This window comes from Olea europaea, unplaced genomic scaffold (genome assembly GCF_002742605.1).
Source record: "Olea europaea var. sylvestris unplaced genomic scaffold, O_europaea_v1 scaffold1046, whole genome shotgun sequence".
In the NCBI taxonomy this organism is placed as follows: domain Eukaryota; kingdom Viridiplantae; phylum Streptophyta; class Magnoliopsida; order Lamiales; family Oleaceae; genus Olea; species Olea europaea.
Window position 1 is genome coordinate 85,288 of NW_019227801.1, and position 13,323 is coordinate 98,610.

General features: G+C 32.3%; 2 protein-coding genes across 3 annotated transcripts; one reads left to right on the forward strand and one right to left on the reverse strand.

Annotated features, from left to right (window-relative positions):
• Positions 1-1,069: 1,069 nt before the first annotated feature.
• On the forward strand, positions 1,070-1,821 carry LOC111372909 (early nodulin-like protein 1). Its single transcript, XM_022995334.1, has 2 exons — positions 1,070-1,348; positions 1,430-1,821. Exons 1-2 carry the CDS (start codon positions 1,165-1,167, stop codon positions 1,780-1,782), a joined length of 537 nt encoding a protein of 178 aa, XP_022851102.1. The 5' UTR covers positions 1,070-1,164; the 3' UTR covers positions 1,783-1,821.
• Positions 1,822-2,013: 192 nt separating this feature from the next.
• LOC111372908 (nuclear nucleic acid-binding protein C1D-like) lies at positions 2,014-9,280 on the reverse strand. Of its 2 annotated transcripts, none has more exons than XM_022995332.1 (6): positions 8,954-9,280; positions 8,690-8,745; positions 8,046-8,100; positions 7,478-7,558; positions 7,160-7,402; positions 2,014-2,357 (listed from the first exon to the last, which is right to left on the reverse strand). In XM_022995332.1, exons 1-5 carry the CDS (start codon positions 9,162-9,164, stop codon positions 7,167-7,169), a joined length of 639 nt encoding a protein of 212 aa, XP_022851100.1. In that variant the 5' UTR covers positions 9,165-9,280; the 3' UTR covers positions 2,014-2,357; positions 7,160-7,166. The 2 variants fall into 2 exon arrangements, with proteins under 2 accessions (XP_022851100.1, XP_022851099.1); XM_022995331.1 differs by having other exon boundaries at positions 2,014-2,362.
• Positions 9,281-13,323: the final 4,043 nt, after the last annotated feature.

Below are 13,323 nucleotides of genomic sequence, written 5' to 3' on the forward strand. Positions count from 1 at the left end.
CGGATTGAAGTTAAATAATTTAATTTATCATCTATTTTTACATCTTTGACTCGTAGCTTTTGTCACTAAAATATATATAAAAGTTAGAACCTTAGCAAACCACTGCTAGGGTAGAGTTTTATTATTTAAAGTGGAAAATTAGTTCAAATGGTCCCAATTCTTTGCCGATCTTGTTGTATTTATTTATTTTATCAAAACCTTTAAATTTTGGTGCATATGATCCTAAACATTTGCATTTGTGGTACAATTGGTTCTTCTGGATGGATTCCATCAAAGGTACCATTAGTTTTGATCATGAAATACATATATATATTTTTATCTCGAATTTAGAGGGGGATTTCTCCCCACCCATGAACTAGATGGAGCAAAATTGGCTGCGACTTCTCCCCTTTGTTTATGAACCAAGGGGATAAAATGCCTCCAATTAAGGTGGTGATGGTGATGGCAATATAGAGGAGGCAACTGTGACGGTGGGAGTGATTGTGATGGAGTCAAGTGCATAACAACATAAGGGGGTTAACTAAGAAGATAATTTATTTATTTTTCATTTCTTTTAATTATTTGTTGTGCTAGATCTAGAGCGTCATCATTTGTCAAATAAATTGATCAAACTCATTGCTAGGAAGACTGACCTTACTATTTCTCATATGATTGGGGATAAAAGCCTAAAGAAAAATTAGTCAAGGACTATATTGTTACTTTCGTCAAAGTTGGGACTACACATGCAATTTATCTTTTAAAATAAACTGCATTTCATGCTCCTAAGTTTTTTTGTTTTTCTAATTATTGTTGTGTTAGAGCTTTATCATTTGGGACACTTCCTTAAATAAAATAAGTATTTAAAAGTTAGAAAAAAAATATCATAATAATAATAATAATAATAATAATAATAATAATAATAATAATAATAATAATAATAATTTGCTGGGTCCCAATCTAAAGTAAATTTATATCCGTTAAAAAGCACAAAAATGCAATTCCAGCAAAATCTCCATAGCAGCCGCTAATTGCTGCTCCCTAACGGCTAATTTTTCGGCCTCTTCTATATATATACTGCTGCATATACTACACAGCCACCATTATCATCCCTGAAACCTCTTTTCTTTAATAACCTCCAATAAAAAATTCGTTGAGCTTCAAGATTTTTCATAGCAGTATCAAAAAATGGCTAGTTTCTCAAGGTCCTTGTGTTCCCCACTTGTCCTCTTTATCATCTTCTTGAGCTTCTCAGAAGCCAGAGACCACTTGATCGGCGGCAAATCCGATGCGTGGAAAGTCCCTTCTTCGGAATCTGATTCTCTCAATCACTGGGCAGAAAAAACTCGATTCCAAGTGGGCGATTCTTTAGGTATATATACACACGGTGTAATAAGTAATAAAAATTTATTGAAATATTCTGTTGTGTGAAAATTTTTCTGCTGTTTTTCAGTGTGGAAATTTGATGGGTCTAAGGATTCAGTGCTGCAAGTGGCGAAAAGAGACTACGTTACATGTAACACATCGAGTCCACTTGAAACTTACACCGATGGCAATACGAAGGTGAAGCTCGAGCGGTCGGGGCCGTACTACTTCATCAGTGGAGCGGAGGGGCACTGCGAGAAGGGTCAGAAGGTGATTGTGGTGGTGATGTCTGAGAAGCACTCCCGCTTCATCGGTGTTTCTCCAGCACCTTCTCCGGCGGAAGTTGAGGGTCCGGCGGTTGCTCCCACCAGCAATGCTGCAAACTTGAAGGGGAGCTTTTTGGTGGCAATGGGGGCTTTTGTGGGATTCCTTCTGATTTGATGTATCTTTGCTTGAAGTGTTAATCTTTTTATTTATTTATTTATTGGGGATGGGATTAATATAATTTTTTTATTCATTTTCATAAATGCTTGCATTTTCGTAAATAAACATAAAACAACATTTACACCAATAAATTTCAAAAGCACTTTTTAAAATCATTTGAAATCAAAGGCGAAAATTCTGCCAAAACACTCGCTTATAATGAAGTTTGCTTATTCGACTACGGTCCTGTTGACAAAAACCCCTTGTTTGATTATAATGGGAAATTGAGAATCCCCAAATGAAAAGGGCAATTATGCTTCTTCACATGGAAACAAATAACATTTTAACATCATTTTCAAAATTCAGAAAAGGTCATGAAACATTTTCAAGTGCTACCAAACAGCAGCCCCACGATACACAGGTTCATTATGACTTCTGGGGGTATTCAAGAACCTCCAAAATTACAACCATTAACACTGACTGCTCTCTCATTAGGGAGGGGAATACCCAGAACTGGAAAACTGTCTCTGTGATCGCATACCAGAGTCGCCTATCGTGTGAAAATAGATCGTGAATACGGTACATTCAACCCCCTGCACTGAGAAGTTGAGAAAGAGAAAGAAGTCAAAACATGAAAGACAACAAAAGATAATTTCATGGTTTATCGAAAATTCGCATTTAAGGACAGCAAGAACAAAAAATAAACATTTCACACTTTTAATGCAGAAAAAAAACAACTTGCAACAGAACCTTCCAGACGATTCGGTGATCACCTAAAGCCAAGAAAAATAATTATTCACAATTTCATCACTCAGAGATTCCCATCTTAGTCTCGCAGTGTGAGACAGGTGCAAACAAGAGTATCTTAAACTATAAAAAATTTCTGAAGATCTTAAACATATGAATTGCAGAGGGTTCAAACTTGACAAGGTTTTCACTGCCATGGACAGCATTTATATCCCTTGTGCGCTAAAATTACCAAAACCAAACCAAAAGTACATAAATTTCGCACGCCGTTCTAAACCGCAAGTAGAAATATTTGGACTGAGCTGTCATAATATAAAATCATGCAAAATGATGGTTGAGTGGATTTGCTGAAGATAAACCAAATAAGATAAACCGATAACTTCTTTTCAGAAATAACTACAAATGCAAGAGATCTATATTCATTTCACACATATATAATAATATGGCTGCTATTCTCTTGGTAAACTCCACATGGCTGACACCTTCCAAACATCTCAACCTGAACTTGTCCAACCACCCATGATGCTGTGACTCGGGTGCGGGTATCAAATACAGGTACACATTATAAAAAATTACGATATGGGGATGTGGTTAAAAAGAATCCCAATTTTAAATACGGGTACGGGGATACTTCTTACAAATTTTTTATTTTTAAAAATCATAGAACAATGCCAAAATAACAAAAAGAAAAACGGTTCAATTAAAGTAAATAACCACAATATTAAATTAACTTGTAAACAAAATTAACTGATATTGGTTGTTAAAAAATGAACTTTTAGTTTATTTGTTTATCAACTCCTTCGATAAAATCAATTTAAACAATTGGATTATAATTCAAAATCAATTTAAATTTAAAGTCAAAATAAATTCTTTTCCAAAAATTTAAGGAAAAAATCAATTTCAATGTCTTATATATTATTTAAAAAATAAATTTAAATTTAATACCAAAGAAAAGATATATCACTAATTCATTTTAATTACAACATAATATGTTTGTAAAGTTAAAATATAAGAAATAAAAAAGTATATAAAAATAAACTCAAATTAAATTAAACAAAAATAAACTCATTAACTACATTCATTGGACTTCACAAGAACCCATTTAATACACTCTCATTAACATTGTCGATTGGACTTCTCAAAAGACCGTTTAACCGCTCTAAAACTCATCGTCTTCCCTAATTCATTGTCTTCCCCAAATCTCTCTCTTTCTCTGCAAATTTTTCAGCCGCTAGAGAAGCAAGACACCTTCCGTCATCTTCTAGTTGTGTCCAAGTGTAAAATGGAGGATCTGATCCATATTCTGTGGCATATCGTGTCAACACAGATACTTCTCCATTTTTGAAGTGTCCGTGCAACATAGCTAACCACATAACCCACCCCTTGGTCTTTCCATTTGCTGATATTAGGGCTCATTTGGAATATTTTCAAAAAAGTGATGTGAAAGATGACTTTGAAGCTTTGAACGACGTCTTTAGTATTCACATGACATTATGGTTGACATGTCAGAAAGTAATAGGCAAAACATTCTTTACCCATTTTAGAAAATGTCTCTATACTGATTTAATATTTCTACATTTGCTACCATCATTTTCTATTTTACAAAAGTTTTCCCACAAAAAATGCAAACAAATTCATCTTCTATTTTTATGTCTGGTGGGCCAGTATGTAGGAAAAGTATAGATAGGTACCAAACAGGCTTATCACTCAAGCATAAATAGCAGACAGTAAACATACAAGAGCAAGTATTGTACTTCTCCTTTCGACCCTAACATTATATACTATGATGCTATCCAGCTGAACTATGCAAAAACATTTGTGGATTTAGGGAGATATCTTTTACAGTTACGTACAATGTCAACTACTGTACTGCATGGAACTTTTGAATAAGGGTGTGCTTGAACTCTACCTAATAGTTTAGTATTCAGTAAATACTTAAAATGCCAAGATCAATTTTCAAACTGCAATAGTTCAACCTATATAGGGGAATATGCCTCAACTTATTCCAAATAATATGGAACTCCTCAATTGCAGCTTTGAGGGCTCATAATTTAGTCATAATAGCACCTAAGACATAATTTGGAAGTCTAGTCTGAATCTACCTCAGTCCCAGATTCCTCCATAGCTTTCGTAAGTCACCATTGTACAATTTTAGGCCTCAAATATCCATGGTGAATCAGCATCCATTTTGTGCATTTTGTATCACATCATGTCAATTAATGCATGAAACTCTAGGATGAAATTTCAAACCACATTGAGAAATAATTCCTTAAGAGGCACAATCAAGGTGAACAACTCGTAAAGCAGACATCCCAACCCCAGATTTATATACTTGGATACAGGCAGAAAAAGACACCTTAATAATCAAGTTTTCCACCAAGGATATTTTGCTAGACATTAAAACTCTTCATCTTAATTCAAAAATGCTCCTCCTCTAGGTTCTCGCACAAATATATATTGAATATTATGACAGCTCAATGTTAATTTTCTAAAAAACATTAGCAGCAGTTGTTAATCCATACATATAATATTGGACTTGTGATTTATATTATTGTCTAATCATACTCTGTACTTATTAGCCAGCTATCCACATAACCATATAAAACCTGTAAATATATTCAGCTCTCCTCTATGATCAATGATCTCAAATGATTGCCATGAATACCATTTTTTCCTGAAGTCATCAACGTGTTAAATTTCATATGAATGAGTCTGACTTACTAAGAAGGATTAAATATTTTTGATATATTGTTTATGTTAATTTTCTAAAAAACATTAGCAGCAGTTGTTAATCCATACATATAATATTGGACTTGTGATTTATATTATTGTCTAATCATAGTCTGGACTTATTAGCCAGCTATCCACATAACCATATAAAACCTGTAAATATATTCAGCTCTCCTCTATGATCAATGATCTCAAATGATTGCCATGAATACCATTTTTTCCTGAAGTCATCAACGTGTTAATTTCATATGAATGAGTCTGACTTACTAAGAAGGATTAAATATTTTTAATATATTGTTTATAAGTATTCAGTTAATATTATATGAAAAACAAGAAACTCATTTTCAATCAACAAAAAGGCGTAAATCAATGAGCTAATTTTAATATTTGCTATAACCTATAAGTAATGATAACGCATATTGAATGTCCTGGAACCTACAGATGCACCAACCAATCCAAACATTGAAATTATTGATTCAATAATTATTATTCACAGTTTTTTCATGAGCCATTCAAACCTTTCGGTAGCTAAATGTTTTACGAAGCAAAACATGTTATTTCCCATAACCTAGTTAAAGAATATGCAGGTAAAAGCAAGCTCGTGAAGAAATCTGTTTCCAAAATCAAGTTTCTCAAGAAAGCCATTAGAACCATAATTATTACTTATGGTAACTCTATGAGCTATTTTATGTTTCTCTAGTAATTGAAAAAAACCCACATAGCAATATAACATAAAAAGAGACAACTTATAGTGCATGAAGAAAAATCATCAGATCAATAGAAAAAGCACAGATATTCGTAAAATTTTATGACAAGATGTAAGTTCAGCTAGATCTAGTGCTATTTGCTGGATAAAATTCGAAAATACAAAGATTCTTAAAATTTATAGTAGAAGTTTTGAAATAGAGAGTGCACCCTACAAATGGAATTGGCTTTGACTAATAAACTGTTCAAAATTGATTGTCAATATTTATCTCATCAGAAGTTTGTTACAAGCATGCCAAATAGTCTGTTGGTTTAAGTCAGCAAAGTTGCTCATCAAGGATTTCAACCATAGAAAAACAGAATACTTAGGTGGCATGTGGAATGGGAACCAAATCATCAGTTCCACATCATTTTTTTTTTGCCATGTCTTATGTACCACATGTGCCAGGATTTACCATTTCCGTAATACATTCTGATCAGCAATAATACTCATTGTTAATTCCTCTTAAGACAGTATAGAAATATCCACATACATTAAAAGTAGAAAACCCTTCCATCTCCAACCCATTTAGTAGTCATTTCATCACCATTATCATGGAAAAAGTATCATGATACGGAGAAATGCAAAAGACTCACTTTTTGGAAACAGAATGTATTCGGCAAAGGTTATTGTCTTAGCCTATTATAAATCTTTGCAACAGTTTATATATAAACTAGTATGTTCAAAACATTCGTCTCATTGAAAAATTTAGAAATAATAAAAAGCTGTTCCTGTCTAAATGCAAATATTGGAATTCTAAAGGACTCCATATAAACTTGGTCTTTTCACAGAATTCCACAAAATTACAATGAAACATGTAGACAAGTCCTAATCCATGTAAGCAAATTATATGTCAATATAATTAACATGTATATTACTTCTGCCACACCCTCAGCACTCGCTTGAGTTTTAAACTAAGGTTGCTAAGCATTACCAATGAGCCCTGAATTTTGTAAATTTTGTATCATTGCATCTACCCCAATCTCCATAACAACAAACTACTTAACAGAATATTACCATCCATGAACGAGTTGAACCTCGGAATTTTCTAACTTGAATCAACAGAATCACAATATATGATAAAACTAAGATCCACAAGCATCTAGGACTCAAACATTTAAATGTTCAAAGTGCAAATAGAAACACAGATTTGGTGAAAAAAAGAAAAATTACCGGAGGATCAATCTAGAACAATGCAATCATCATCGGAATTTTCAGGTTGTAAAGGTCCTTTAATACCACTTTGATTGTCACCTAAGAGCTCACATGCTGCTTTCTCAAGAAATTGTTGTGCAGCATCACGAACAGATTGCTTCTCAGATGACTGATATTTTCTCTTCTTATGGACACTTCTATCCACATATTTAATCCTTGTCACCTCACCACGACTGATTTCCCTCATGCTTTTCTTCTGCTCTGTAGAACGATGTAATTATTCAAAAGATAGCTAAATGGAAAGAACATCATGCTCAAAAATAAATTACCACCTACCTGGTGAAAGGTTAGGTAAGGAATGCTCAATAAAGCGGGCTGCCGCCATGGGATTAATGGTGGCTGAAGGTCGCATTGGAGCTGCAAAAATTAACAATGACAGAAATCACCTTAGTAACTATAAATTCTCAGTTTCTCATCCAACATTTATACATCTAATGCAATGAAATGCTTCCCTAACATGCATAACATGGTGTTTTACTTTCTCTTTCCTCTCATCAAGATGAACATCCATACATGGTTTTCAAGATAATGCATATGATCAGATATCATACACACAATGCTGATGTGTATCAAAAGAATCAAAACAGGGTCATTACCATGCACCACAATCCAAACCCACAAGAGAAAGTTTCATTTCAATAGGTTAACTATGCCTTTGAATCCGAATCAAGGAGAATCGGAGCATGTTTGGATGGAGCTTATAAGCTCATAAGGGTTTTCAAACGTATGGGTCTACCTACTTTTCAAAATCTGTCTTATAAGTTATAGAATACTGTGTCATAAATACAAGGCAAAATGCACCAGTCTTTCAATATAAAACGTGATTGAGGAGAATTAATTATACCTTTACTCAAATCCATGCATTTCTGCAGTTTCTCCTCATACAAACTTAATCTCTCCTGCAAACATAACCATTAGAAAATGCACGCACCACAAGTTGTCAAAAAATCATCCACTTGGAATCTTAAACCAGAAGTTGGGGCAGATGACTTCATCAATATACAATTTAAGGTAGACCATTCATTTGCAATGTCGAAAGATATGTCCAAATGCACAAGAAAATCAGGGAAAAACATCTGGACTGGACAAGGCTTTAAACTTGACCTCAGGATTAAGATACAAATTTCAATAAGTATAAATTGCACAAATAAAAGCACAAGCATTATAAACAGGCATATAGGAAAACAGAATTATCAAACTCATACACAAGCACCATAAAAAAAAAAAAAAAAAAAAAAAAAAAAAAAAAAAAAAAAAAAAACCTAAAGTTTTAGTAAAAAACGCTGAAAAAATATCAAAAGCATAAAACTTGATCCCGGACAAGTTCACAACCTTAAAATTATAAATAAATTTTAGCAAAGATAATTTGATCAATACCTCGTATCACATACATGCATTAGTTCGAATACTAAGAAAATATTAAAACAGGAAGCAAAAACACAGTAAACACATCCAAAGAAAGATGGAGAAGTATAAAAAGAAACATACTATCTCTTTTCTGACGGGATGGTTATCTGGGTTCACACCTCTGCATCTCATCCTCACTGAAAGCCACAATAAGCAAACAACAACGGTATTTGAATTAAAGAAAAACTCCATCATCTGATGAACGAAAAAGATAACAATAAGAAACCAACATTTACTTCAAGTTTAATAAATTCACAGTATATATCTAAGAATAAAGGTTCTATTTTTTTATTTTTTATTTTTTTAAGAGCTGAAAACACACAGATATACACGCAGAATACATACAGGTTACGAGAGTAGTGTTGGCTTTAGCAATCAAGAAGAGGGCCTGGGCCCTTTCAAGAGGCTCCAATTGAGAAAGGGTTTCAGAATCACAGTATTTCAAGAACTCTTCCAAATTGGCTTTAACTTCATCTATGTTACTCGACGTTCTCTTCACTGCCTCCATTACTGATTCCGGTATTATTTTCTTAGCACTGCTACTTCCAATTTCCATTCCTTTTCAATTTTTCAAGATCCAATTTGCCTTGTCTCGCTCTGTTTTCTGTTTGGGTGTAATTTCAACTACAACGGAGATTTTTGGGAGTCGTAGTATTGGGAATCTGGGTTGGATTCCATTTGTCCAACTTTTTTTATATATATAAAATAATAAACCCTATTTATGAATTATGAGGAAATTACACTTTCTGCACTCAACTTTATAAGATGTGTAAAAAATGGCTTTGTTTAGTTTTACTAAAAAGTTAGTTATATTGATTGCATAATTTTTATTTGTTGAGTTATATTTTAATTGCACAAAAGGAGTAAATATTTCAACCTTTATTAAATAGCTTATCTTGTTAATTGCATAAAAAAATCTTAATATTTATTCATTATGTCACTTATTTTAACCTTCTATTAAGTAGCTTATCTCGCTGAAAATGATGGTTTCATACAAAAGAATTGCTACGAAGCCCTTGTCTGAGCCACAATATTTTCATGAAAATGTATTTTTAAATAGTATATTGATGAAAAATATGTTATTAAAAAATAATTTTGGATTTACGTGTAATATTATTTTATTGAAAAATATTTGGTTGAAATAATATTAAATCACTATTTAATAATGTATTTTTTTAAAAGAATGTGAATGAAACAGGACCTTAAATGTTGTGTCTTCAAACTGTAGTGTGTACTCAAAAAAGTACTTCATAAGGGTTTTTTGAAGCCAAAATTTATAAACCAAAAATACAACAATAAAATGGTTAAGGGTAATTATATTACCACTATAAAGTTTGTTTACTATATCACATTATAATCACGCGACAATTAAAATATATTTTCAATAAGTACACCACAATAAATTTACAATTATACTCTTAATACAATAAAATGAAAAATAAAATACAATATTTTGGTGTACTCATCCTCCCAATATTACTCATCATTTTTATCAATAATTTGTGTCCTACAAATCAATGAATACAAAGCTAATGTGCCACTGGTACCAATTAGGCAAATAACAAATCAATCTCGTTAATTGATCTCGTAATGAAAAGCATAAAGATTGGATGGATTATGTTACATGTACAACATGGTATCGATAATGGTGTCCACCTCTCTCATATAGAGAGATACTCATTTCGAATAAAATATAATTTATCTCAAGTGAATCCCTCTCCATGTGAGAATGATGAACACCGTTATGGACATCACATTATGTACAAATAATAGATTTCAAAATTGGATACATTTACCATTGTCATTGGCCTATAGAACAATAATGAAATACTTGATTAGTGGAAACAGAATTAAGGTGTACACAACTAGTGACAATGCACCAAGATGCAAGAATATCTTCATTCAAATTGACTGATGTTTTGTTGAAAGTCACCCTGAAAGTGTAAAGTGGACTGCTTCCCTAAATTCTGTTTCATTGAGGAACTTGGATATTTAGTCAAATTTTATATGTATGGGGTGGATACAAAGTGCTTATCAACACATAGGAAAAAGGAATTCTCTGCTTAAGTAGTTTGTTGTCATCGACGGAAAAGCCAAGAAAAAATTAGGTTTATGTTTGTGGTAGAACAATAACTTAAATGATTGGGTTATTTAATTCTAAAAATGATGAAAGCTTTGGTTTTAGTTTTCCATTTTCCTTCGTGATTTGATTGACCAATGAGTTTTTTCAAATAGTGCTCAAGTTGGAGATTAACAAGAAAGAATTGGGTTTGATAGGAGAGGTGGCGGGGGACATGCAAATAGACATTAAGGGGATAAGTAAAGTGAAAAGAATAAGAAAAACAGAAAGAGAGAGAGAATGAAATGAATATTACCAGTGGTGGGAGTGTGATGTGCATAGTAATAGGAGAGAAAATTATAGGGTTAGAGTTATGACATTTCATTTATAGTTATTTTGGTAAATAAAAAAATTATTTAAAAATATGGTGTAAAAATAAAAATTGTAGTGGCATCATATTTACCCAATGGTTAATTTCACAACTAAACTACATTTAGGGGATCAATTTCAAAAATCAGGTGAATTTATAAGAATTTTAACATTACACACAAATCAGATGAAATTATTTTTAAAAAGCAGGCATATCTTCAAATCTGGAAATCCTACGTTTGATAAGTTTGTAACTTTTCCTCTATATTAATTTATATTTAAATTGTTTTATTCTTCTTGTAATTTAATTGAAGTTATTAACTTACATTGTATTACTGGTATTGTTGCCAACATCATCCCCCAAGAACTACATCATATTGCCACCAAGTCCACATGAAGTCGCACCACCATCAACACAAAAATGATTAGCTCCAATTGAGATCCTATTGTTACATTTTTCCATAGCCTTGATTTTTTCATCTAAAAACTCTAAGGATGCGTTTGATTGCAAGCATGAAATTTTCATGAAAATAATATAAATTTTAGATAATTTAATTGCCTGTAACTTAATGAAAATTATCAATTAAATGTGATCGATTAATTTAATTTTCAATCTAAAAAATGTTAAACTTGTCCATTTTTTATTAGTGGGTAGATGAGAGAGAATTACCCGAAAAATAAAAACTTAAAGAAAATATTTTCCTTGTTTTCAAGGAAATTTGATCATGTTATCAATAATAGGAAAATGTTTTTTATGGAAATAAAATATAAGTCAAATAGCATAAAAGTAGAAATTTGAGTAAAAAAAAATGACATTTTTTTATTGAAAATTAACAATCAAATGCACCTTAATAGACATGTTGCACACTCCGCCTTAGTCACACGCCTAAAGTTTTAGATCAAGGAGCAATGAGCATCACCAATTCAAAATTACATATTTATAGTTGTAAATTATAGAACAAGAATGATGAAAAACATAATAATCGAAGGTTGTAGACCTAAGAATTTCTAGTCAAGTGGGCTAGGTATGGAGTGAGTGGTTATGGGTAGTGATGGTGATGAGAGTTGTCGGAGGTGGTGGATGACTTTGAATCAGTGATAGATTTTGCACGGTGAAAGGGATTTAAACTTTGAAATATGATTTCACATGATAGGAGGAGTCAACATGGTGTTATATAAAATATTTCAAAAGAATATCTTTGATTAATTCATTTGAATTGGCTATTATTTTCAATATCCAATTGATCAAGTCTTGATGCACATGCTTATATGTTGGTTGCACAAAATCAGCAATTTATAACTTATTGATTTTATTGGCCAAGATAATTGCAAAATTAGTTACATTGAAGCCTATAAATACTGCCCTTTATTCATTCATTTTATTCACTCACTCAATCACCTCTCCTCCATCTCATTTGCTCCCTCTCACTCTTTCTTCATTACTTTCTTAAGTTTTCTTTTTGTGTTTTTAATTAATATTCAGTTTGGGTCTATATTCTTATTTAAATTATTTTGTTCCAATTACCCTCTCAATTGAGGAATAGTCCATTGAATCCTGGGGGATAACCAACTTGTATCAACATTAGATGCTTTTATCATGGCAGATTCACAACACAGCCATAGAAGTCGGATTCACACTGTAAGAATGCTCCCTCACCATTCTAATACTATCCTATTAAAACGAGCTTGTTTGTTTATAGTATACATCTCGTTTATAAGTTAACGACCTGGGCTCTCCTAGATGATACCAACCACAATGAATTTGTACAGCAAGTCACATTGATTATCAAAATTGTACACCATATTATGCCCACTAATATGTCATTTCTCCTCAACAACATAAAATCAAATCGAGACCTTATTTTGGTGATGCAGTCTCAAACAAAGAAATGGGATAGTATTTATTTCGAATAACCCTACCAATCCCCACCCAAAGAAAAATAAGACAATCCACAAAGAAAAACAACATCAGACCATAATTGTCATGCATCAAGAATTTACACTCATTCTTTATTTTCGTTTTCTAGTTATTTCTTATTTTAGTAATGTTATTTGCAGTTACTCACTATCGAATCGCTTTACGTGACATGCATGTGGTTGTTAGTGATTTGATATATGTGGCTAGAAAAAACTATCAAATTAGTACATCAAATCACAAACCGCCATTGATTATGTAAAATCAGGAGTAAACTTGGCCGTTTCTCTGACTAAACATTGGGAAGAAAATTGATTCTCAAAACATTGAGGGGAATGAGATTGAAGCCTATATGAGATACTAATATCAATC

Coding starts and splice junctions, on each gene's coding strand:
- LOC111372909 (XM_022995334.1), top strand. CDS start 1,165: ATGGCTAGTTTCTCAAGGTCCTTGTGTTCCCCACTTGTCCTCTTTATC. Junction 1,349..1,429: donor CCAAGTGGGCGATTCTTTAG/GTATATATACAC, acceptor GCTGTTTTTCAG/TGTGGAAATTTGATGGGTCT.
- LOC111372908 (XM_022995332.1), bottom strand. CDS start 9,164: ATGGAAATTGGAAGTAGCAGTGCTAAGAAAATAATACCGGAATCAGTA. Junction 8,746..8,953: donor CAACACTACTCTCGTAACCT/GTATGTATTCTG, acceptor TGTGGCTTTCAG/TGAGGATGAGATGCAGAGGT. Junction 7,559..8,045: donor ATGCATGGATTTGAGTAAAG/GTATAATTAATT, acceptor TAATTTTTGCAG/CTCCAATGCGACCTTCAGCC.